Here is a 27766-nt window from a genome sequence, read left to right as displayed (position 1 = left end):
AGTAAATTTGTGCAGCTTGGTGCATGATAATTATAATATTACTATAATGTTAAAAAATTATAGTTATTAATAACTAGTGTGTGTAGGTGTGAGATATTTATTAAGTTGTTTTGATGTTAGAAAAAATGAAATTCGTCTTACATCTTTGTACAAGGAAATCACAGTTAAAAATGAAATTCTTTAACGTTATTGTTTTCATAACTTTGTTAATGATAAAAATGCTATATCAGAATGAGTTTTTGTTTAAAATTTTCTCTCCTGATTTAATATTTGAAAATCAGTCTGGTAAATTCCTGATACTGCCAAACCATGGAAATTTTAATTCTGTGTACATAGTTGATATACTTGTAGTGATACTGAAAAATAATTATTTTAGATTCAATAATTCAAAGTAGTCTGTAAACTTCATTTCAACTGATTTGTCAGATTTTGATCTGAAGTAACGTGGACTTTGTTATATACTTAAAGATTTATTTTTTCAGAAGGCACAGATTGTAAAATAGTCTGTAGCTACTGTAATTAAATAGCATTCATTTCTAACAAAAGAAGCTTGGGACTGTACTAGAAAAAAAAGAGAAATTATTTGGTTTAGTATCAGCCAGGTTTGCTATTTTGCTTCTTTGTAGTTCTACTTGGACACTTGTGAAACTTTGCCTGAATCTGAATGTGGATTATTTCAAGTAGGTAACAGTAGCTCAGGTTCTATGCCACTTATTTGTTTCAGAAGTTCTTCATATGCAAGAGGAGGAGAGAGTTATAACTAACTTGTTCTGGCACTTGTATTAATCTAGTGATTTTGTGCAGTTAAGCACTTCTGTACTTTCTGCTGGGTTTTATCAGATATTACATGGATAAAATAATGCAAACCACACAAGATAGTGATACCCAAAGAGGAATATTTACAGAGAAAACAATACATGTGACCCTTTTGTGGAACAGAAATGGAAAGCTGACGTATTTAAATGGTTGTCCTACTATTTGTGAAATTAGGTAGTTAAAAGCAGGACCAATTTCTTTTGGTAATTTTTGCCAAGTTTTGTAGCAAGCTGACAGGTTTTTTTCCCTCTGGATGTTTTGTTTGAGAAAATGATTTGAAAATTAGAAAAACCCAAGATGGCTTGTGAACTAAAAATGGCAATTCCTCAACTTTTTTTTTTGATGGAAAATGCAGACTTTTTCATTTGAACAATTTCAGAACAAGATTTTTTTGGACTTGTATAACTGTTTCAAAAACTATCTCAGATTTCCTTTTTCCTCGGAAAGTAATGACATCTACATTACTCATACTATTTTAGGCACTACACATTGTCCTTTTTGATAAAATAGTACTATATTTTTTTTTCCCAGTGGTTTCTGTTTCTGAAGAAACTGTTACTGCATCAGTATTACACTGATGACTGTATTTTCCCTATTGGTTATGGTAAAAGAACTTGGTCACAATTTTTCAACAGAGACAACTGTGATGAAAAATCCTAGTGGATTTCAGGTTCAGTAAAAGCACTTCTAGTACATCAATATTAATAGGAGATCTGAATTATCCTGGATGTCACTGTAAAAGATATAGTATTTAAAGATTGTTTTACAATTGCTCTTGTGTATCTGGCTTGGACTGGCCTGTCTTAAACATTCCTCATGACTGTGATTCTTCAGGTGTTGCTCACTACTAAAATATGGTGAGCTTTTGCTAAGTGGTTATCATGACAGTAAAAACTTGAAGTGTTCAGCTATACAGCAGTCACCTACTGTACACAGTCAATAAAACTTCATGAGCTACAGATTGAGCTGTAGCTGTGACGCCATATTCCCAAATGTTACTGTTATAGGGCAGAGATGAACTGCCTTATGATTAACATTGTAAATGAAGAAGTCATATACAAGAACATTAAAGCAAGCTAAGCATTAAATACACATTTTAGTACTCCTTTTAAGTTTTTTGCTTCAGTTTTCAGGTAACAGTGAAAATTTAGCCATTTCCCCTAGGGTGTGCTTCTGGTTGGATATGAGAACTGATGTTTCTGCATATTATGGATATATAAACTGTGTTAAAAATAGGACAAACCCAAACACCTGCATTTTTCAAGCTGTTAGACAGAGATAGGCACTGGCTTGGCTGCTTGTCCACATATCAATGGCAAGATTCATGACTCTTCTGTCTGCTTATCTGAGAGCATGCAGCGCATTTCTCAATTTGATTATTAATAAGGCTATCCTGAATATGAGATACAACAGTAGTAAAGAACAGCCTGCTTGGGAGGAAACAATATGACTCAGTATGCTATAACAGATTCTGGAAACCACTATCCTTTTATAACTGATTATACCTGAAGTGGAAAGCCAATCCTTTTTATTAATTTCCTTTTGATTTTATAAAAAAATGCAGTGCAATTTGGCTTGCATCCCAGCATTAAGCCAGTGGATTTACACCACATTTTCTTTAAAAATGCTCAAAGTATTTTTCTGCTGCTATTTCTGTATTCAGTAACAAATATAGGAACATAACAGTAAGGCCAAGGGAGTTTAAAGTTACCAAATAAGTTCCTACTTGCATCTTATGGAGCAATGGAGAAAGCACCCTTTAAAAATCCACATTCCTGTAAATTTCTGAACTCATTTATGTGCCTCTGCTGAGCATCCTGAAAACATCTGAAGCATAGACTTCCACACACACTTAAAAGTGCTCTCAGCTGGAGAATGAGGAGCTGTTTTGTGACTATATTCTCATATTCAGAATGCAGACATGCGTCTGCCTAAGCTCCTGCTCTGCTTCTGTCAGTCTAATTTAAACTGTGTAGATGTTCAGTTAAAAAATAGTGGTGCCTTGCGTGTAGTATTAGCTTGGCCAAAGCCAGCAGCTGTTATTCACTATGGAGGAGCCTGGCATTTTCAGTTGTTTTGCATATTAGTAGGACATAAAATCTTAGAATAGTTTCGATTGGAAGAGACATTCAAGATCATTGAGTCCAACCTTTGTTCTAGCTCTATCAACACCACTAAACCATGTCCCTAAGTACAACAACATCTACCCGTCTCTTAAATATCTCCAGGGATGGTGACTCCATCACCTCCCTAGGCAGGCTGTTCCAATGCCTGACAACCCTTTCAGTAAAGAAATTCTTCCTAATATCCAGCCTGAACCTCCCCTGGTGCACCTTAAGGCCATTTCCGCTTGTTCTATTGCTTGTTACCAGGGAGAACAGACCGACCCCTGCCTTGCTACAACTTCCTTTCCCTTTCAGGTAGTTGTAGAGAGTGATAAGGTCTCCCCTCAGCCTTCTCTTCTCCAAGCTAAATGGCCCCAGATCCCTCAACCGTTCCTCATATGAGACATGCTCCAAATCCTTTACTATCTTGGTAGCCCACCTCTGTACCCTCTCCAGCACCTCCATGTCCTTGTAGAGAGGGGCCCAAAACTGCTCACAGTAACTCGAGGTGCAGCCTCACCAATGCTGAGTACAGGGGCACAATCATCTCCTTACTCCTGCTGGCCACTCTATTTCTGATACAGGCCAGGATGCTGTTGGCCTTCTTGGCCACCTGGGCACACTGCTGGCTCATGTTCAGCCGGCTGTCGACCAGCACCCCCAGGTCCTTTTCTGCCGGGCAGCTCTCCAGCCACCCATCCCCAAGCCTGTAGCGCTGCATGGGGTTGTGACCCAAGTGCAGGACCTGGCACTCAGCACTTTCTTTAGGAATGGAAATTTACGCTGAGGCAGACTGAGCATGTGCTACTAAGTTTGCAGGAGATACATTTATCATGGAGACAGAGAATGTGTGAGGGAAGAAATCACTGAATGTTGCATGTAGAAAATTACATGTTGTTGCCAGTCACAGGAGATGGAGCCTTTGTCATCTTCATAATATTGTGTTTAGTGTGTGATGGACTGTTACTACCATTAGGAATTACTCAGATCTAAGAGGTCAAAATCCATTGTTATTTTTATTTTATCTTATGCTGAGAGTAGTGGCTGCACCTTTGACAAGGAATTCCCCATCTCAAGGATCTAGAAATGAGCAATATGAAAGATACAGGAATAAAGAAGGAAGATTTTATTGAGGTTCAGACCCATTGAAATGAAAGAAGAAATCTTCCAATGTAAAAGTTTCAGGAGGAAGTAAGAGATACTGTAATGATTATTTCTCTTTAGGAATCCATTGTAACTTCGGATATAATTCTTTTTCTTTAATAACTGTTTTTGTGATACTAGTGTATTCAAATAAATTTGAATAACTGCTTTCCAGATGCCTTAGGAAAGCTTATCAAATCTGCCTTAATTTTTTATATGTTAATGGAAATGTCTTTTTATTTTTCTTGTCTCTTAATATCTACACTTATCATTTACTCACTAATTTTTAGCTTTCTGCAGCAATTTTTAAATATTTTCCCCAAATCAAGATAGGATCTTCCTGTATCTTACAGTTTAATTTATAATGTTTAGATGCTGTAAGTCTTAAGCAGCACAAAATCTCGTCTATGAGACTGAACAAAGCACTTAATTAATATCAAAAGCAGTAGGTTGCCTTTCACATTAATGTTGCATTATTGTGCAAATAAACATGGTCATGTTTTTCAATTTTAAAGTGCACTAGGCCTGTATTTACCTGAATATCCAAGCTTCTTTTGCTTTGGCTTTTGAAGAATTGTTAATATTGGTTACTGATTATATATACATTCTATGCTCAATCAGTTTGGATCATTTCCCTAGGTATCTCAACTTAAGTGTCTGCTTCTCTCATCAGTGCCTCATTCTCAGTTTTAAATGACTAATGTTCAAATAGTTATTACTCACATCTCATCTTAGTATGAGTGCATGTGCTTTTAAATTATGTTATTTGGGCACTAGGGCTCTTACCAGGAATTTAAGGGCTCATCTGCAGGAAAAACGTTAACACCTCCATCCTGTAGAGAGAAACAGATTGGAAGAGGCAGGAAGTCTGCAAAACTGAAATGCCTTTTCATATTTAATAGTACCAGAAAGGCAGAGTTGATAACTAAATACACATTCTTTTTGCTTTAGAAGTGGTTTAGCTACTTGACTGCTCAACAAGATTTACAAACTGTCTGTAGTTTGCAAAGTTCAGTCTGACTCAGTTCCTGTACATTCAGATTCTGAGAGCTTCTTTCTGAGAAAGTAGTGGAGGGTTGAACACATTTTTTTAGACAATACAAAGCCAGGTAGCAACATTACTTTAGAAACAAATAAGCACAAGCTAGGAGAAAGCTAATGAAAAATATTTGTTGCACAGATACATGCCCGGCTTGTAAGTAGTGATCTTCAGATGATGGCCATTGGCTGTTCATTAATATTGACAGACGCTGTTATCGTGAGGACCGAAGAGACCATATAGATGCTGATTGTTTTTCTGAGGCATTCCATGTCACCATAGTAAGGACATATCTTCAATTTACTTTTATTGTCACTGTATCCTTGACCTTTCCAGACCCAAGAATACATGAGGTTACCCCAAAGTATGTAAAAACATACATTCCATAGGCAATGATATCTCACTAATGAGAAAACAATAGCTGAAGCACAGCACCATTTCACAAACTTATGTGTTTCATTTAAGATTAAGGGTGGCTTAGAAATGTTCTAGAAATTGCCTATCATTTGAGGCATGTCCTACACCAGCAGTACACTTTGTTTAGGGATTCTTTCATTGCATGAAAGAGTTTATGCAGAGTGTAGTTTCTTAGATTCCTGTATTTGCTGAGAATGAGGTTAGGATGTACAAAACAGCAAAATTTGAATCCTTTGCTCAACATATGTATCAGTTCAGGCACACAGTCATGCTAAAATATCTATACATCTTCGCTTCTGGAGGCAGTTTGGAGCATCCCAGTTCCATGCTACTTTATATGTTGCATTTCCAGTGAACTCTTTGGTTTGTTATAGCTGTATCATAAATCTAGAACAGTAGAAAACAAGAATCCAGAAATCTCCCTCACCCTGCCACACACACACAGGTGGTGGTTGATCTGGAAGAGGTAAATGTAGTGTTTTCAAGTTTAACCATATAAAATAATTACATATTCTTCTTCCCTCTCCTATTTTGCTTCTAAACAGTGTGGTTAGTTTATATTGCCACACCCTTTTTATTCATAATAGTAAAATGAACGTTGTATGGAAAAAAACTAAGCAGGTTTTCTTTAATGCAAGTTTCATTTGTTGCCAGGTTATTTATGGTTTGACCCAAACCTCACCAATGTCATGAGATAATTTTGAGTTGCACTGCATCAGGTTTATTAAGTTAAAACTTTAAGGCTGATGAATCTTTTCCCAAACTGATGATTAAAGATATTCTTGTACACCATTTTGGCTTACTAGTGGTTTGGTTTTTTTCTTCTTTCTTCCACTACCAGGAGGAATTTTTGAATGTGTGGAATCTGGTCCAATGGGAGCAGAAGAATTAGCCTTCAGATTTGCTGTGAACACAATCAACAGAAACAGAACTCTTCTGCCAAACACCACATTAACATACGACACCCAAAAGATAAATCTATATGACAGTTTTGAAGCATCCAAAAAAGGTAATCTTTTACATATTTGATTTTTTTTAAATGAGCAACAAAGACTTGGTTTACCTACCTGAAAAAACATCTGTCCAATAAAGCCATATGCATTGAGACTGTACAAGTTTGTGGCTGACATCAAAGAACTGTTTTAAAGACCACCCCTTGAAGGTTGTAATGGTAACTGCCTGAAAATTACATTGTCACCATTGCTCCCACTACCCCTGTCTAGAAACTATTTCTTTAAATATTTAAAATCTGAAATAAATCTTTCTGAGCTTTGTGATGAGGGTGTTTTTGAGATCAGCTCCTTTGGAGTGAAAAAAACGCTATCTCCAGACTTTGTCCTGGAAAACCCCAGTGCCCCCAAATTCTGCTGAACCTGGAGGAAGGCTCCAATTCAGTTTTAATCATTCAATTACTTTAAGTACATCTCCACAAATGTCTTCAGCATATGAATGTCTCATACAGTTAATCAGGTGTGAGCTTCAAAGGGGAACAAACAGTTGTAATTTTGTGCATTTTATGTGAGCAAGGCATAAAAATAAGCCTAAATATTAAGTCTGTGCTTAAGAATATTGTTATCAGGTGAATGTCTAGGCCTGAATTCAGCAGTTTTCTCCTAACTATAAATGACACATACAAAAAAAAAATAAAAGGTAAAAAATAATTTTGAAAACTCTTCCTAAATTTTCAAATTTTTTATTCTGACAAAAATTGAAGTTTTCAGATTGCTTTACATTCAAGTCTATGTGACAATAGGTGCAAGTTGTACCGCATCATTGCCTTATCCTAGAAAGTACAAACCCCAGCAAGTTCAGTATGTACTTACAGAAGAAAATACAAAGCCTGGTGTCAGAACTCAGTAGGACAGAATTTTGCACTGTATTACATGTTCTTCAAAACATTTTTTTTGATAAATTGAAGACGTAATTTCATACAAATGTTATCCTAAACAAGAAAACAAGGATGAAAGAATCAGAGGTCAGCCTCTATTTCTTTTGATAGGTTTCTAGCCTAAATCCGCCAAGTGACCTGGTCCCAACATGCCACTCCCAAGTGTTGAAGACTGAAAGCTTTACACAACAAGGAATTTTTATATTGTTATAGTGGGCCAAGATGAATAAAAACATTTGATGCCTCATTAGAAATGCTATATAGGGTAAAGCTGCTGTGTCAGGATGAATGTACATGAAATACATCTTAAAAATGGGATATAATACTGATTAAAAATTCAGTTTAGAAATTATGAGAAATTTTTCTTTCTCTTTCTCTGTACTATACAGAGTTAATCTTGCTAACCCGTTTTATCTGTTTATTTGCTAAATGAACAATTCTAATATAAGCTGTTGTTAGGTATGAAGGTACACAGTATCCATCTTGGTACAGAAATACACACAGTTTGGTCACTGTAAGATGCTCTGATTTATGAAAAATATTATGGTATAAAATTTATGCCTAGCAAGACAGTTTCTTGGCAGAGGAGAGTGTGTGGAAGAAGAAAGAGGCAAACAACACTTTTAAAGAAGTATTTTTGAGTTGATATTCTGTTGTTTTGGATGATGGATTAAAGCAGGTTCTGAGAGAGACTACTCTTTTCCAACATAACGATTCTATGATTCTATGATTATTTTCTTTCTGTCTTGGCCAACATTGAATAAATGGGCTGCTCCTTAATTCTGGCCCCTTCTTTCTCCTTTGCTCCTCATCTTCCAAATTCAACTTCTTCCTGACTCCACCACGTGCTGTCCTGTGAAATTTAATAATGGGGCAGTTTCTCTCCATTCCTGAAGGAGGATGTAGAGAGCCAAGAGATTTATTCTGTGATATTGAATTCTTTAAGCCTTTCCTGAAACAATACAACTACTTTTAGTCCTTACTTGGGGTTTGCTTGAAGTTGCAAGCTAGCCCTAATATTATGTTGCTAATTTTTTATATAGTATAAAAGCTGAAGTTACAATGGCAACATGTTATTGATTGGATATATTGAATAGATTGAATAGATTCATTGGGACAATATTCGTTGTTCCCACTTGCATCTTGGATGAGAATGCAACTCTTTATTTCGAACTGGTGAGGCTATATCAAAATCCGTGTAATCTTCCAGTGCTAATAGCTTTTTGCTTCATCAGATCACAATACAGCCAAATACATTTGTGCTGACAGGTGCTTTAGTTCAGACTGAAGGGCTAAAGGTTAACATAAAATGGTTCATTTTATTATGATGGCTCCAAAGTAGAGTTTTAACAATGAGGTTTAAGCATTTGACTCATTTTGTGGTTCATGATTATGTCCATTAGTGAGCAGGCAGGCGCTGCATCAAAAATAGCCTGTTTAGACCTCTTAGTAACACACACTTTTGAAGTTGAATATAGATGAAATACTAATGGATTTTTAAAGGTACTATAAGAAAGAGCAACCTGAAGTGAAGACAATATTACCAAGATACTGTTTCAGTGAAGAATAATGTAAATGCAAACAAAATATCCTTCAATGCACTAGAAAAATTGATATGCCTCTGATAGATCCAGTGCCATATTAAATCACGTGTGAAAGCATTGCATTATTCAAATCTCAGAAACAGGAAAAAAAAAAAGCCCATTGAAAAGCCATCTGGTAGCTATTGCTGTTGTTAGTGATCCCATTTACTGACATTTGCATAAAGCATGTTGATTACTCTTAGGAAGGGCAATATTAGCATAAATGTTTTTTTTATCAAGCTAGTCATTTAGGCCCTGATCCGACGCTCAGAAATGCAATGGAGATCCTGTGTGTATATGAGAAGTTCATTTAAACCACTGGTGCTCTGCAATAATAAAAAGGTGTGCCAGCATAGTTTCTGGAATGCACTTGAAAGACTTAGCAATATTTTCATTACGTTGAAAAGGATGTGCGCAATAAAACAATGAGTTTTGACTTGCTGTGAAAAGTAATTCAGAAAGATGTGTTTCTACTGCTTGTTTCCTCATCTGTCAGGAACGTTGACGGTGGAGTAACAATATTAATTAACCAAACCTCATGCAAATACTCACATCTAGATTGGATTTCATCATTTCTCTCTACCAAATAGGATGTTTTCTTAGAAGACAGAATCTGTTGTTTTTCAGAATGCATACTCATAGATGTTATGTCTATGGTAGTGATCTAAAGAGGAGCAGAGCAGGGCATGGCTGAAACATTGGTCTGCAGTACTGCCTAATTTTCCTGCCTTCTTTTTGGCATGTCCCGATTAATATTCTACAAGATAATATTGGAGTGTACTGTGGGAAATAATACAGACCAGAGACTGCTAATGTACTGTATGGGTAGGGCCACCCTATATTGGAAAGAGGAGAGCTAAGACACTTGAATGCAGCAGTATTGTGTTAGTGTCTCTCAAGGCCAGTTTTATCTATGATATAGGTGTAGCAAAATCGAGTATTTCCAGTGTTTAAGAAGGGACACTGTTGGGTTTTTTTTTCTCATTAGCAGATAACAATTTAATTTTCTTTTAGGGAAAATGTTGACATTTAAATTTTGCTAGTCAACATGCCTACTTTTCAGATGCAGAAATTCAAATGTCTATTTCAATGAAATTAATAATTTGCTTGCTAGTTAACAAGAATCTACTTAACACATGCAATTTCTGAGTAATTAGGATCTCAGTCAAAATAGTGTTGATTGGTTGAGGAAGAAGTTAATGCTTAAATAGCCTAGGTTAGAATACTGTCCCATATGGCCCTTTTCCAAAAGTAAGACGCAGCTAAGCATAAATCTCTTCTGTTGTTGGTGCTTTCTACAAGATATGCAATTGCTGGCCTTTGACTTCCACTGACACAGAAGAGTTTATTAAACGTAGCTGAGAACTATTTCAATGTTAAACATTGCTATTTGTCAGCTCATATCGAAGGCTTAGAAATGTATTCTGGAGTTGAAATCTGTGGAAGTGTTACACAAGAGGGGAACTCTGTCAGCAGTAATGTTGTATTTCATGGAGTGCCTTTTGTTCACTATGAACTGTGCAGTACCTTCTGGCACACTGCCTTCTTTCCTCTCATCATTGACAGACTTCTGTCTCCTCTTCAGCCTGCGATCAGCTGTCCCTTGGGGTGGCTGCCATCTTCGGACCATCCCATAGCTCCTCGGCTAATGCTGTGCAATCCATCTGCAACGCTTTGGGTGTTCCACATATCCAGACCCGTTGGAAACATCAGGTGTCAGACAACAAGGACTCCTTCTATGTCAGCCTCTACCCAGATTTCTCCTCACTCAGCCGTGCCATCCTTGACCTTGTGCAGTTCTTCAAGTGGAAAACAGTTACTGTTGTCTATGATGACAGCACTGGTAAGGCTAAAGCATTGGACTATGTGCAGATATAGTAACATGCACAAAGAGAGGGAGTAGGGGTGTCACTACTCATATTTCCTAAATTAAGAAATCTTAACTAAATTACAAGAATTTCTATTGGCAAGGTAGTGTATAACAAATAATGTGGATTTATTAGCATAAGTATTCTCATAAGTATGCTTCAGTTGCTGAATTCTGTGTGTTTGAGCTCACAGCTGTCAATAAATCAGTCATGCTCTATCAACGTTTTCTGCAGTGTCTTAACAGTTGCTAGCAGCTATATCTTTTGATTTTATTTAAAACGTACATTTTGAAGAAAAATATGGTAACTTAAAAGACGTAGTAGTATGCCTGGTGAAATGGAAGACCAAAATTCTAGAGGTACTTCTGGCATTAATTAAGTTAGAAAACATATGCCTTATTTGTTTGGAATTTCAGTAGCTGCTTTTTCAGAGAGAATTGCAGAAGGAGCCCTGGTTTTAGCTGCTAAGAATTGAAATCAAAGGAAGTTTGGAGGTCTGTTTTGCAGATGAGTTACATGGGTTAAAAATTAACTCCTGACTTTTCAGCAGAAATATACCAGTTTGCTACCTTTCCCTTACCTCACCCTAAAATATGTTTTGCCCTTCTGTTTTGCCTTGACAGTGACACCTTTGAAAAATGCTTAAAAAACTTAAGTTTGATTTGAGGTATATCTAGTGGTGGTCAGAACCAAGACCTTGGTAAGAGGAAAATCTGACTGTAACAGAAGATACAAGGAAGGTACTTAGCCAAATAAGATATATTTAATCTTCTTGGAAACGTTGCTCACTTCCCTGCTGGTTGAAGTGTCGTTGGCACGAGTAGAGCATAGCGAGCCTCAAACACTTCTCATGGTTCAGTGAACTGGAAGACTGTTGATACCCTTGTTACATAATGCCACTATCTATTTAGATCTGAAATAAAAAAACAAGATCAATAAACAGTATGTGTTACATGTGGGGCTACCTGTAGCAAAGACTAACTCTGACAGATAAACAGCAGTTAACAGCAGGACAGAATACCCACTTATTATTTAAGTTCAAATAAGATATGTGTATAGCTATCAAAAGGTGAGAATGAAACAGAGATGGCAGTGCATAAAATTATTTATAACTGATTTTTTTATTCATGCCTTTTAAAAAAAAGCAAGGCAGTAAAGTTTAGAGGCTGCCTCTCTAAAAGTTTGTTGGCTGATGTCACCAAAAGTCTCAGGTACTCAAAATTCTGATTTCAAGTTTAGCTTCACAGACTTAAGGCAAGAAGTAGCTTGTTTACTAATGTTTTTGGTGGGGTTTTTGTGGGTTTAGGGTTTTTTTTTGGTTGTTTTTTATTATTGCTCTGAAATAGGACAGGAAGTGAAAAAAGTCTCAAGTTTTAAACAAATGATGACTGAAAGAGTAATTTGTGGTTCAGTGAAACAGTTATAGACTTAGGTTTACATAAATCGGAAATATTTGACTTTGATTTAAATCATTTGGTGGCTTTTTTTACAATAAATAGGTTACCTTTTAAAACAGGCCTTTCAGTTAGAAAAGGTGTATGTTTTAACACTTTGAAACTGCTTTGCTCAACATTTTCAAGTAATTTTCTTCCCTCTCACAAAAAAAACCCCAAACCAATAGAAATATTTCACGTTTAGTAGGCTTTCTAAACGCCATGTTTTCTGAAAGAGATATGTTAACAGTCATGCTAGACATGATCTTTTCATAAAGTATATTCTAAAGTCAAGATGTAGGTAAAAATAGGAAAGAAGATGGAAAAGAAGTTTTTCTTGTGTATGTTGTGATCTACTTGATCTACCTGTGACTACTGTTAACATTTAAGAGAAAAAAAAAGAACAGAACATGCATTCTTATTAAATAAATTTTAAATAAATTTGACAATGAATAAGGAAATTCAGGTACTCAGTTTATTTAAAAAGCATAAAGAATAATTTCAGGAAATATTCACTTTAAATTTATATTTCTTTCTGGAGTGGCTAGACCCTCCATATTGTGATATTGGTTGTTCCTGCTGATCAGCAGTAATCCCAGCTACAACATCTTTTTCTTTTTCCTGAAATCTGTTGCTGTCTGAAGAGACAGAAAAAAGAATCAGTTTTAAAAAGGTAATTCTCTCTCTTTTTTTGTGGCATTTGCTCTAAGTAAATTTAAATTCTACTTTTCTGTCAGTTTCTCTGTGTTAGTAGCATCTCTTATGGATAATTCAAAGACTTCAAAAGCAGGACACACTGCTGGGAGAAGTCCACAGCATCGCTTGCCTTTGAAGTACATATGGGAACATCTCTTAGCTATGAGAAACTGTCAATCTTAAAGAAGTAGAGTTTAAATCTTGTTAGAGCTCAACTGCAAAATGGTGTTTTTTGAGGCAAGGGGCGGGGGGAGAGGAACCTTTCGAAAGGAAGTAGGTACTTCAGCTGAGGAAGAGGTTATCTCTTGCCACAGGATAAGATAAATAGTCACTTGTGAACCTAGGACTGAAGCTGAATGTGGTAGTGTCAGCTAATATTTAGAAACTGTGTTGTAAGACACCTTATGCCATTTAAAACTTAGTTTCAAATCCATTAAAATGAAGGCAATGAAGACAAAACATTTATTACTGTTTATAGCCGTTTCTTCCATTTGGCCAATGATTCCTTAATGTAAGATGGATATCATTCTTATTTCCACTTCCTTTGTTTCTGTGTTAATCATCTACCTTTTATTCTTCGTTATTCAAAAGTTGTTTAGGATGATAATACATGCCTTATTTTATGATAATTTTAGTGTCATGTATTTCCTTTATCTGAATGGACAATTCCCAAAAGTACACCCTGGTCAAGACAATTGTATATTCGTATAGTGGTTGCAGGGATAATTTTTTTAATTGCTAAAATTAATATTGTTGGGGGACAAATTTACTTTATGTATTTCTATTATTACTTTATAAACATGGATACAAGGGGAGATGATATTTTTATTACAGACATGAAGAAAAGGTAAAAAACATGCACAAACTATGTCTGGATTCTTCTCAAGATAAATTACGGGCAGTTGCCCATGTGCCAAAATCCTGGAAGATTGTAGGTCCATTCTGAGGGAAAGTATGATTTTTTTAATTTATTTTTTTCCTTAGTTGTTAAGGCTTAGCTTTATGAATTCTCTAACGAATTTTTAAAGTTTTACTTCTCTAATAAAAGAAAGATACCTGACCCACTTCAAACCATTCTAATAACAGCCGTGCCCATGTTCTTCATTCCTTCAATACGGGATATGTCTTCTTAAGTAAACACAAACGGAAAAAGCTGTCTGGTTATTTGACACTGCAGTCAGTAAAAGCCCATGTTAACTCTAGTGTCATTCCCAGGAATGCACTGGAGGCTGATACTTTAAGTGAACACTTCAGCTGGCCCTTGACAGCACCATTGTGTCCAACTGTATGCAATCCCCTAAGCTTCTGTCTTACAGGAAGGAAAGCCAGTTATGTGACTCTAATAGACAGCAGAGCATTTTCCTGATGCTGCATGAGGCACTCTACATAAGCCTAGATGCAGTCTCCCATAGTGCTTTTGTGTGCCTTTCAATCCTTAGTGTAGCTGTCTGCACAACACCCATCTGATGAGATGTGTAAAATAGGCTGCCACCACCTGTGTTTGATCTGGATCCAATTTGATCTGAGGTTGTCTGGTATGAAAGTGGTACAGAGGGAGTCAGTCCATGTTTACGGCCCAGTTTGAAATAAGAGAGAAATTTGGAACCTCAGGGTCCCTTTGCAATAATGAACATCCATACATCTAAAAGGTTACCACGAAGAACAGCATTACTCAGTTGTCTCCCTCATTGAAGTACTCTCTCTATATACTCTGTGGAGGAATAGCTGTACATTTTGCTACTAATTTGAGAAAAGACATAACGAAGTTGCTTTTCACACACTGTGGGTGTCAACTAGACCCCGTCCCCAAACCTCCCCAGCTTTATGATGCAGAAATGGCTAAGTAAGAGAAGATTAGTCTATGGAGACTGTCTGTAGCTCCTTGTGGTGGTTTGGTGTGTGGCAGGGTTTTGGCAGTGGGGGAGGGGGGCTACAGAGGTGGCTCTTGTAAGAGGCTTCGAGAAGCTCCCCGGGCTCCAGTTTTGGACCTGCCTCTGGCCACGGACACACCGATGGCGCTTCTGTGAATAACTATTTAAGAGTGAAAGAAGCGGTTGATTGCCTCTCTTTGTTCTGTCTGTTTGTGTTGGTGAGCGAAGGGGGATGGGAGAGAGACAGCGCTGCGGACACCCCGGTCAGTGAGGCAGGAGAGGGGGAGCTGTGCCGGTGCGGGGGTTCCCCTGCGGCCCATAGCGGTGGGGTGGCGGCTGAGCCCCTGCAGCCCCGGGAGCCCCGCGGCGGCCCAGAGGTCGCCCTGCAGCCCGCGGAGGGCCCCGGGCCGGAGGGGCAGGGACCGGGCCCGGAGCAGAGCGCGACTGACCGCGCTGGAGCCGCCCGTCGGTGGGAGGGCGGCAGCCCCGGGAGGGACCCGCGCCGGGGGGTTCTGGGGAGCCGCGGCCCCGCGGGAAGGACTCGCGTTGGGGCGGTTGGAGGAGGAATGTCTGCCGGGAGAGGGACCCCGCGGTGGGGCAGGGGAGGGCTGCGAGGGCCCCTCTCCCTGCGGGGGAAGGAGCAGCGGGGACACCTTGTGCCGGAGGGACTGTGACCCCCATTCCCAGCAGCGCGTGCCAGAGCTGAGCCCGGGGAGACCGGAGGGGTGGGGGAAAGGTGTGTTGTTTTTAAAACCCGGTTGTATTTCTTATTATCCTTGATGGTGGTGGGTGGTTGTGTGCGGAAAATCCTGGCACCAGTGGTCAGTGTTCACAATGGAGACAGAGGATTCCTGTAAAAATAAACTTTATTCGAATAAAGGGAGAGTCCACTGGGCATATGCCGTGGCATCTCTGAGTTGCTGGGGTTGCAGCCCCCTTTTTATCCTAATTTCCCGGCCGCATAGGACCCTCTCCCGTTCCCCATTGGCTAAGGTACTAGGAAGGCACAGACTTCCCGATCCGCCTGCTACATGTACTACATTTTTACCTCTTAACATGTACCCCCTTTTGCATCATGCATTGTATGTTTTGTTATCATATCATTATGCATCTCCTGGGTGCAGAAGTTAATATTAATGAGCCTATTAAGCCTGCGCACTGTTTCCTAAAGTTGAAAAGTTCAGACTTCCCTTGAAATTTTCGAGGAAAATTTTTTAATGATTTTTCTTTTGGGTTATCTTATCTAACAGAGGTTTGTAGTCTGATGAGTTCTTCTGATTGTCTTTTGCAAGTTGTCTTATCTAACAGAGCTTTGTAGTCTTGTCCTTGGTTCCCGTTGACATTCTCTAATTGCTGAGATATATGGCACCTTTTGTTTTACAAGGCCTGCTGAATAGTGTCATAAGTCTGTCAAGATCTCCTTGTCTTAGTCTTGTTACTTACTGAACACATGGCTTCTCTGGATAAACAGTACCATGTACTTGCAAACACACTCTCCTCCTTATCTATTCACTGTTTAGGTCTGTGGTATCTTGTACCAGCCTGGGTAAATGGTACTATATTTTTGTAAAGACACCCTCATAATCCTATCATTTGTATTAAATTGATGCTGTTATCCCCAAGTTGAGTCTGTCTTTTGCCCATAACTGGTGGGTGAGCCCTCCCTGTCCTGTGTCTTGACCCTCAAGCCTTTTTGGTTGCATTTTCTCCTTCCCATCCCTCAGGGGACAGGGTAGGGGTGAGCGAGCGGCTGCATGGTGCTTTTGGAGCCAACTGGGTGGGCTCAAACCACAACACTACTCATGTCGGTCTGGGCCTCAGAATACTGGTTTGTTCTGTGCTAATCAGACCTGCCTTGTGTTCAGGAGGCTATAACGAGGAAAGCAAGATAGCTCGGCACAGGAGAAAATGGCAGTTGTGTCATGCTGAAACAGGGACAGAGATGCTTCTAAGGGATATGGTCAATAATATTGGAGAGAGCAAAGATCAGGTTGAATACGGTGTAATAAGGAAGAGTTAAGTCTCTACAAATAGGACCAAGTTGATGAATAAACTAGAAAGGTTAATTCTATCTTGTCTCAGTAAGAGGAGATCAGTCTGTTACAGTGGGGATACGCTTAATATAAATAAAAATGAACATAGAATGGGCAAAGGTTTTAATATTATAATAAAGCCTTCTGCCCTGGTAGTGTTTTATGGAGTAGGCATTGTGTCAGTAAGTAGATGAATCTGTTCTTTCAGGGAAGAAAAAAATGTGCAAGTCCTTTTACTGTGAATCTGTGTTCGAATACTCCTGCACTTTTTTTCACATTAAATAATGGCTATATTCTGCTTTTTTCTATGATTTAATTTCTCCCTTTATTTTAGTTCTCAAGACTTTTTTTAAAGTAGTCCATCTAGTGTACAGACAAAAAATTAGAATGAGGCTCTAGAAAACTTCTTGCTAGTCTGAAAATAAGTATTGCTTCCTGTGATCATTCTAAATGGCAAAGTATATTCCTTTTTAACTAGAATTTCCCATTAAAAAAAAAAAAGGCAGGATGTAATGACAGGCTGGTTAGCTTTGGGTTTTTTTTTTTTACTTAAAGTAATTTGTGGTCTCTTTGTTGATTAAATACCACTAAACTGTCCCTGGATACTAATTAAGTCCTTTCAGATTTACAGATTTGCTACAGTCAATTGTCTTTAAGAAAGAAAAGTGGAAAAATGGCAGTATGTTCATCAGCTGCATGTCTTAATGTTTTTAATTGGTCTCAAAACAGTAACTTAATTTCAAGTACATGTTCTAGTCTCTGTGTCAAAGAAAACAGACTAGATAAATTCTAAATAAGTTTGTGAATCTCGGACAGTTCCATAACAAATAATATATGAACAGTTAGATGCTGGAGCCTTTAAATTACAGTGGCACTTGTATTGCCAACTAATGCTTTAAGCAGATCAAATTTTATAAACAGAGTTCTGGGTTTTTTTCTTAATTAACATTTGTTTTGGTCTTGGGTGAATGAGTATAAACACCAAAAATCTGTTGCATCTATGAACAGAAGCCAAAGTAAAAGCTGGAAAAAATTACTTCAGAAATAAAAATGTTTTGTGTTGGTTTTCAGTATTGAACCCTGTGTTTTAATTCAAATGAAGGAAAGATGCCATTTTGTTGATTTTTTTTTTTTACTGTAGTATACAGATAGCATTGATTTGTAAATAAAATTACAATTGATTTCTTGGGACCGGTATTAAAATTCACATTATCTTGTTTCTGCTGTATTTAGCATTGTTGTGGCCTCACCTTGAGTATCATGTGCAGTTCTGGCCCCCACAATTGAAAATGAATGTTAAGGTACTTGAATGTGTCCAGAGGAGGGCAACAAAACTGGTGAAAGGGCTGGAAGGCATGATGTCCTGTGAGGAGCAGCTCAGGACAGTTTGTCTAGTTCGGAGAGAAGGAGGAGGAGGGGTGACCTCGTTGCTCTCTGCAGCTTCCTGAGGAGGGGAAGTGGAAAGGGAGGTGCTGAGCTCTTGTCCCTGATACTCAGTGACAGGATGCATGGGAATGGTTCAAATCTGCTCTGAGGAGGTTCAGACTGGACATTAGGAAACATTTCTTTACCGAGAGGGTGGCGATACACTGGAACAGGCTCCCTAGAGAGGTGGTCGATGCCCCAAGCCTGTCACTGTTTTAAGAGGCATTTGGACAATGCCCTGAACATGCTTCAACCTTTGGTCAGCTCTGAATTGGTCAGGCGATTGGACTAGATGATCATTCTAGGTCCCTTCCAACTGAACTATTCTATTCTATAAATATTCAGAATATTTAATATTCTGAGGGTAAAATCGATGTGGTGTGATGGCAGATGGGCAACATTGCTAAAAGATTAAGGAACAAAAGCTTGTAAGTGATCCAAAGTAAATTTTGTCTAGGGAGAAAATAACCCTTTAAGGACAGTATGCATAGTGCACTATAAGGATGAGAAAAGATGTTCAAGAAACTAGAGAAGAGGCAGCCAAGAAGGAGAATAGAAAATGAGGTGGTCTGAAACGGGCTACTCATCTGTTTTTGTGTAAATGAATTAAGCAACAATTTATGTGAAAAGCTGTTCTTTATAAGCACATCTGTATAAGTAAGGTCCGTTCTTAGCAGAATGAGAGTGAAGCAATGAATTGAGTTGAGAATGCTGTACTTGAATGCTTGACAACTGCTATAATAGCAGTGTGTTACACCAGAATTTAGAAGACAAGGCTTCAATCTTGGTGATCTATAACAGAAACTTACAAACTGACAGGGCTGGCATGCAGTAGAATATTTTTCAGGTTTGAAATTCTGATATAGAAAGGTAAAGTTTGTTCAAGAATAGATAACAGGTAGAAATAGGTAGAGATTTCTTAAAGATAATCTGGGGTGCTCAGTCCACAACACAGTAGGAGATACCTGCTGAAAGCAACAGTGTAATTATAAAAAGCACGAAGGAGTACTGTTATTGTGATTTGCATTGCTGTGGATCAAAATCCAAAACAAACATCTAAACCATGAAAATTAAGAGGACAAGCCTTTTTCTTCCCATCCTTTTTAGAACTGTGTAATAAAACTAACCAAAGGCAAGGCTTTAATATCAACAAATATCTCTTAAGTGTTTACTAGGAAAAGGGGTATAGAATGTCACAGTTCTTACTATATTCTTAGAAGGAGGTTGTAATGTATATTTACTTTTTTTAGTACTGAATATACTAAATGCCTGTGTGTGAGAAGTTATTGTGATATTTCTGATAGTGAATAAGTGTTTTACAATGGAAAATAACACCTTATTATTAGGGAAATGCAAACCAGAAACATATACTGAATAGAATTCAAGAAAGTGAATGTCATTAAAATTGGAATTTCTGCCAACAGAATTGGTGGGAGTCTAAAACAAGATTCAGACCAGTTGATGATTTCTTAAATAATACTGAAATTGAATAAACCAGAACATATCAAGAGATATCGCTTGAGTAAGACACTTTTGAAAAACTTTAAGATGAATTAATCTTAGATCTGTCAAAAATTACCTTTTGGGAACTCATGGATGATAGGCGAAGTTCTAGAAATCTGGAAAAGCAGACAAGGTCAGATTTATCCCAGCTTAGGTATTTGTCCAAGTTTTGAAGTGCGTTCGTCCTGGTTCCTTGTGTTCACCTAACATCTCCATCATCCACCTCTTCCTAGTAGCTACTTTCCTAAATTGGGATCTTCATAAAACTGGGTAGAATAAAGTGAGGCTGTAGTATGAGGCTTTTTACTTCCCCCCCCCCCCCCGCCAATAGACCAATCAGTTGAATTTCTGTTCCTGGAAAAGTGCTGGAAAAATAAACTATTTACTTGTAAACACTTAACAATTCTCAAGATTATCCTCTATGTTAAACGGTAGAGTTAGAGACATGTTTAAAATTGTAGCAGAAATTATTTAGCTAGGAACATTTAGGTTAGAACAAAATAACAAGTATCCTTGAAAGGCTGTGGAAACTCTATCTCATGAGGTTTGGTGATTTGTTGTTGGTTTTTGGCATGTGGTTTTTTTTTTGTTGGGTGGTTTTTGGTTTTGGTTTTTTTTTTTTTTTAATAGCAATATTTTCACACTGCTTTTGCTAGCCAGAACAGAAAAGCAGGTAATGGTGTCCTTTTAAGGTGGCTATCAGGGCTATTCCCTACCACTGATGCTGACTGATGTGTCTGTCACATGTGAAGAAATACTAAATTATAAACTAATTTGATCTGTATTAGATGAAAACTAGTCCTGTGTGTGTATTTGTATGTTTATACTGTTTTGACTTTGCAATTTTAATTAGCATTTATTCTGTTTCTATGAAGCAGATGCAGAATTCACAGTACTGGTTGTTCTTGATGGGCTGGGTGGGTATCCTCTCGGCAAATAAATGAACTTGTGTATAAATCTTATCAAAGATACAGAGTAGGATGGGGTAGCTTAGCACAACATTTTAAATGAAAATATTTTTGTGCATTTCAAATTTGTGTGTTATCAATTAATAATCAGTTATTCTGTGTTATTTCATTGAATTAATTGAATGACTATCTAAAGGAGGGTTTTGTTAGCCATGGGGAACAAAGCCTACTGGAGTCTTCCCATGCATATCAGCTGGAATGGCATGCAGCTCTGTTCCACCTCTGTTCAGTCACGAAGTCAGGCAGAGGTTACAGCATTTGTGAAACCATCCACACTCCTTGAATCTTCTAATTAAAGACAACAGATTTTTAAGCCTTCCTTAATAAACACAGATTTGATAGAATTGTAATGATTAATAGCACTAACAATTTTGATCTGTTTTTGGAGAATGAAGAAATATTTTCCAGACTGATTACATATTGCATAGTAACTTTTAATCACGGACTGTTTCAAGTGCTGTGCACAGTCATTTCGAGGGACAATACAATTAGTAGTAGTGTGCTAAATCTAATTGTGATATTTGGATGTAGCTGGTTAGTTAGTTTGGTGCATTTCTTTTCCAAGAAAGTTATTGTACCATTTGTTCAGTAAAATTCAGAAATATTTTTCTGGTACTATAAGAAAATACCAGCAGTAACGAGGATGTAGTGAAGTTAAAATTTCACTTTTAAAGTTTTTTAGTCTTTTTTGCAGTTTGGAAGTTAAGAATTGCTTTAGCTAGCTGTCTGAAGAGAAGGAAGTTAAATTCTGTTATTCGTTTTGGTAAATGGACCTGTAGTTGTTATTTGAAAATAGTTCTATAGAGATTTTAATTATTTTTTAGTAAAGAAAACTAAATATCATCAAGTTAAACAGATTACATGAGTCCAGCCCATCTTTCAAGAAAACATGTACCACAGCCCCTCTGTTCTGGCCAAGAATCGAATTTGGACTTACTGCAACAAAACATGGTATTATAAGAAGAAAACTCTTGGTTTAAAATAAAAATATAAATAAATCCATAAGGTACTTTATAGTGCTTTACTATAAACCTAAGGAACAGAAGTGGAGGTAATATTTCCAGAAACTATTGCATTAACAATGAACATATTCCAATGGTACTTTAAGTTATTTTGGTTTTGTGGGTTTATATATTTATATATTATATTAAATAATTATATTAAAGAATTTAAATCACAGAAAATTGGCTAGGGAACTTACGATCAAAATATTTATTTCTTTTACGAAGACTTAAAAATTTTGTTCACTATTTTCAAATACAGTAAAATGTGATGTGAAAACTATTTAAGTGAAAAATGAAAACAATGGAGACATAATCAGTATCAGAACTTACATGAGGCATAAATTTAAACTCAAATTTATCCAAACTTAATGGTGCTTTTACTCCTACTTCAGTATTATGTATTTTGTCTTCTGGTTGGAAGCACTCTGTGAAATGCACTTAAGATGTCAAGCCCTTTGTGAATCGCTCCACGTCAGTCTCAGCTCAAATATTCCCATCTTAGTACATTTTAGCTTCAATTCCAGATTTTTTTTTGTCTCTTGCACGCTTGCCATTTTTTTTAGCAAAAATATAACTGCTTTTGTTTCGAAGAATAAATGTGCTTACCTAGTGTAAATTCCAGTTTAGAATGTTCATTTATGTTTCCTTTCCATCTAAGTCCATTTTGATTTCTGGTAGATACTATATTTTATTTAGTTTTGTACAGTTTGATACAATAGTGATACTTCTATGGTATGGCTAGAAATTGTCAACTTATTCTCCTGCTTCTTTTATCATTGATTCTGACAGCTTTGACAAAAGGTGTTTTGTCCTTTGACTGTAATAGATCCCTTTTTTCCTCTTTACCCTTATTGAACTGCACTGCTCATAGATGTCAGCCACTTCAGAGATCATACTTCACACTATTACAGGAATTTTTTTATATGTCCAGGGCTGTTATTTGTCATTGCATCACACTGAATTAAACGTAAAGCTTGCAGAAAATGTTAAAACCCACAAAACTATTCAGAAAACGGAATAAGAACAGTACTTCAAATCAGGCATCTCCTAACAGAGCCACATATGTAAAGGTATGTCACATGTTGCCTGAGACTAGAAAAGCATGGCAAATCTAACATAAAAGGCTTAACATTTTCTTAATTTTCAACATTTTCTTCAATTGTATGATTTTTTTCTTATATTTTCCCATGCTAGGTGCAAAGATGAGGGAAGGCATGGACAGTTCTCTTTTTTTTTTTTCTTTTCTTAGCTGCTGTGTACCGCAGCTGATAAGTACTCAGGTGGTATGAAAAAATTACTTTCTTCATCTTACTATGGTGATCTGCAAGATCAAAACACTTCCATGAACTGAAGGCCTTTTCTGAACTTAAGCAGCACATTGATTCCTTCTTGTGGAAATGTGTGGGGTGGGGTAGAGGGTTTTCTTCACTGCAGTGCTGAAAAGCCATTATTAGAATAGAATTGTTACTGGAAATAGGCTCAATTGCGACAGGCTATTTGAAACTAACTATAAAAGACATTTGCACCTGTGCTCTGGTGTGCTCACTTAGCATATTTGATGAAAACAATAAAGCTGATTATTGCCTCGCACTTCAATTACAGCTGGTTATGCTGAAACAGCAATAGAATGAATTTAACATTTACATGTTAAGACCTAAGACACAGAAAAATTGATATGCACAGTATCAGAATGGAAATCTGACTGTGTGTGGAGTTAAAACTGGATCCCTGGTTTTCTTGTTCAGTGTTTTTGAATCCTAAGGCTAGTCTCTGTCATTTTATTAATCTCAACTTCATTATTAATTATGACTATAATTAAAAAAAATTCTGCTTTCCCATACTAAGTAATTGTTTCAGAACAGATTTTTTTTTTAGTCTAATATAAGCTGGTTTTCTCTCTTTAGTCTAGACACTTTTAGGTCTTTCAAAAACGTACATATATGCATACATATCTAGTTAGAAACATAGTTCTGCCTTTGTTTTTAGAGAGAAGCATTTTTCTCAGATATTAGTACTACTGTGCTCCTGAAGTACAGGTTATATTATATCAGCATCATTTTGTGGAAGTGCAGGTCAAGGAGTGAAAGAAATATCCCCTCAGTCTGGTGATACATACTCATACCATTTGTATGATCACTGTTAATCCTAGGTTCTCCAACAAAGTAGCCTCTCTGTTGAGCTGACATTGACCAAAAATGGATAAGACTGTGGACGTAAAGGATAAAGGTCTTGAGTCAGGTCCATCCTTCCACATACAAAGTGAGGATCACCTGAAGTTTGGAGACTGAAGTTTCTATCTTAATGTGTGCACAGGGTGCTAATTACTACAACCTGAGCATGCAGTTGAATCCAAAAGTATGGATGTGAAGGCAAATCGGGTATCAGCTCTGTAACACTGAACTTTTAAAGCTCAGGTCGACTTTTGGAACCAAAGACATTCAAATATGTCTGTCCTTCACATACATACTTCATCTTTGAATGAGTTTATTTTAATAAAGGAAACTGTAAAGCCTTTAAAAATGAGAATCTAAAACATTTCTGTTGTATGCTTCTAAATACTGAGTTTTGGAGCTCATGCAAAACTATCTGATTGTCTTGATAAAATGTCCAGTTGTGTGTGACACAGAATAGCACATATCTCTGCATGTCAGGATGAGGGCCAGGTGAAAGTTAGGAGACTGCATCATAGCCACAATTATGGAGAGGTTTAGAGAGAGGCATAATTCTTAGCCCTAAAAATCTTGTTTCAGTAAACAATTAAGTCATTAAATGGATTACTGGCATCAGTACCATTATTCTGTGTTGTAGTTTTGTACCTGTAGCAGAAGATTCAGTCTCAGTCCGGTCCAGACAATAAGTGCTATGAAAAGATGCTGATTTGGGAAAAGAAATGCCAGGAGAAAACTAGCTACCAAAACTGAAAGGTTTTCTGATAACTGGCATGGCTACCATCCAAGAGAGAGAGTTTTTGAAAAATATTTTCAGTTGGAAATAATGTAACTTTTATTTGTTCTCTCATGCTTGGTGACCCAGAACTAGCTTTTCAGTGTGAATATAACTTTTTTTTAGTGGTATGCTCAAAAAATATATGTTTCCTCAAAACACACACCCCCCTGCCCCCAACACCCCACTACACAACTTGACGATCAAATTATTTTTTCTAACAACATAAACTGGTTGTTTTGAAGCACTGTACCTTCTTTAAGTGTGTTTGTATTGCTGAAAGGCCACATATGGGGAGAGTGATTAGTGTGCCTTGGCTTGCCCTAATAAATCTAATTTTTAAATTTTCAGCCGAAGTTATTTTAAATAGAGCAGCTATATTTCTTGACAAAGGGCTTGTTAAATGAATTTGCTTTGGCAAAACTACTAATAAAGTCAGTTACTAGATACTTTTCCTTCTTTTTACTGATACAGTGCTGTCATTTTCCTGGTAGGAATCAAGATTAACAATAGAAAAATAATTTAAGTCAATGTAATACTAGATATCTTTTGAAGTCTTCTTCATGTCACTTCCACTAATTGTAGTGCATTTTTAATATTGCAGATTGCAAGTGGCATAAAGCTCTACTGCAGTAATACCTGTAATATATATGCATATACATGCATACACATGTAGTGTTCTGATTACCCTCCAATGCTCCAGCTACAAGACTGAAAAATTCTGCTAAAATGTTGGACTCTAAAGCTGGTAATAAGGAGCTGTATTAATTATGTTTACAGTAAGAAGATAATTTTTCTGAATTACATACCTTAAAGCTCTTCCTGCATTAAAGACACTTCACACCATTGCTACTGTATTTAAATGGTTTTAAATATAACTGATGACAGTTTTAAGGATGCCAGAACTGGGTGAAATGATCTTAATGTAGTAAAAAGGCTAAATATGAATACATGAGAAAGGTCCATCACGCTATCTTTTCCCTTCATCTCTGTTTTCTCTGTATTTTTCTTGATGGTGTTTCTGTATTATGCTGTTGTATGCAAAGAACACAGAACGGCCTACTGTTCAATTGCCAACCCTGCAAGCAAGTGCAATTTCTTTCTTTCTTTCTTTTTTTTTTTTAATTTTTATTTTAAATCCTTTCACTGGAGGTGGGTTTTTTTTTTTGGTTTTTTTTTTTTTTTTTTGAGTACAGGGTGAGGGTGATAAAACTAATCTTGAGAGTTCATGGGTAATTTGTTCAGGATGTTCAATATCTGTGAATCATTTTATAGCAATGAACTGTTCCGGTTGATGTGAAGCATTCTATCAATGCCCAATAAACAGGCATTCTCCTCCCTTCTGCCCATACCCCTTTCAAAGCTCAATACATAATGATATTTTTCTGAGACATAACCAGAAAAACTGGGCAGGGGGCTGTCAGGGAAGGAGAAGAGTGCAGAGAGCTGTGGGAGGAAACAACTTGCTGAAAAGAGAGAAACTATTCTGGTAGATCTACAAAGCAATAAATTATTATTTTTGAAGCTTTTGAGATTCTGAAGATAGGAGTAGCCTCTAAAAGAGCATTAGTGTTCTTTTGTACAGAAAAAGGTTCGTGTGTTCAGCCTATTGCAAAGTGCATTTGCTTGCATTCTTCCTGTGCAGCACAAAGGCAGCATTAACGGAAATGATAAATAGTTTGATGAGCAGGCCAGGTGGCGTAGCAATGGCTTGCAAGACTGCTAGGCTGGAGACACAGGTTTTAAAACAAACTTGAGGCTCTTGCTTCCTGGACTGGTTGAAGTTGAACATGTCGAGGAGGTAATGTGATTGATCTCTTTGGAGGAAGATGCCAGCTGGAGAGCTCACAAACTGCTCCTTCAGGATTCTCCTTAAAGATGAATTGATGGCAGCTTCTGAAAAGAGTTACTCACACCCCATTCTTCCCAGCCATTCAGAGGTAAGACTCTGTCACAGTGGCTGCTAAAAGAAGGAATTGAGAGTTTAAAGGGACAGGAAAAAGGTGTCCCTGGTGAAAGAAACTGCAGGAAGTACATTCCCAAAATGAAGCTATTATTTCTATACTGTTGTAAAATAGATATTTTTTTTTAGGAGCTTATCCACACAAATGGTTGGGTTCTTTTTTTTTTTTTTGTTACACTGGGATCCTGTAATGCTAATAAAATAAGAGGTCAGCATTTCATTTGAGGGCTGTACTTCATTTTATATTGTAAGTCAGTTGTTTTTAAAATATTCTAGGCTGAAATCTGTGCTTTTGCCTTGACAAATGTCCCTCAAAATCATGGTGTTCTTCCCTTCATTGAAGGCTCTGGTACCTGTTTTTTCTGATTAACTACACATGAGCTACATATGTGCTCTTTTGAAACTGTCCCTTGCTGATCCAGCCACATTATTTCTTACTGCATGACAGATTGTTGCTTTGATCCTGAATAACCAGCTTGTTCATTTCATCTAATGTCAGACAACAGCAGCAAAAGTTACCTTGGGACAAGCAGTAGAGCAGAAACTTAAATGTATAAATACTCCGTGATTATTTGACCTAAAGCTAGCTTAGCCCTTAACCGTATGCCTAGAGGGTAGAAGGGTGGGAAATGGAGTCCAACAGACAAACTGGACGCGGTAGGAAGAAGCAGTTTTTCTCGAGTCTTGGGAATCTCACTTACCCACGTGGGTCATAACAATATAGGAAAAAGTAAAATTAGGAAAAAGAACAAATTTTGGTAACGTCTAAAAATGAAAGCAAACAATGAATTTGTCTGACTTCACCTGATGTATTCAGGACTATATGTTTAAGAGACTAAATAAGGTAGAGTTCATTTTTGGTTACTGGAAGTCACTAGTTTTACTGCAAACAGCCTTAAACGTATGATGTCATATAGCTCTAAAAAACTGAACTCCAAACACGGATTATTACTATAAGGATAGTGGCACAATTTATTTGTATCGTACATGGATTGCCTGGTTACATCTCAACTGTGCGATGTTCTGATCCCCTGGACTTTTTTTTTGGCCATTGCACCTACTCTTCCT

At 37.2% G+C, this 27766-nt stretch overlaps 1 protein-coding gene across 1 annotated transcript in view; it reads left to right on the top strand.

The window, feature by feature from the left end:
- The window catches only part of GRIK2 (glutamate ionotropic receptor kainate type subunit 2), a 432872-nt gene that overhangs the window by 133240 nt on the left and 271866 nt on the right, over positions 1-27766 (top strand). Inside the window, exons 2-3 of the mRNA XM_086461343.1 lie at positions 6362-6529; positions 10577-10834. Coding sequence (XP_086317469.1) covers positions 6362-6529; positions 10577-10834 — 426 coding nt within the window. The remainder of the gene's footprint in view (positions 1-6361; positions 6530-10576; positions 10835-27766) is intronic.

Source organism: Leptosomus discolor, chromosome 2 (genome assembly GCF_034619465.1).
Source record: "Leptosomus discolor isolate bLepDis1 chromosome 2, bLepDis1.hap2, whole genome shotgun sequence".
NCBI classification, from domain to species: Eukaryota; Metazoa; Chordata; class Aves; order Leptosomiformes; family Leptosomidae; genus Leptosomus; species Leptosomus discolor.
This window is presented reverse-complemented; position numbering and strand designations above follow the sequence as displayed.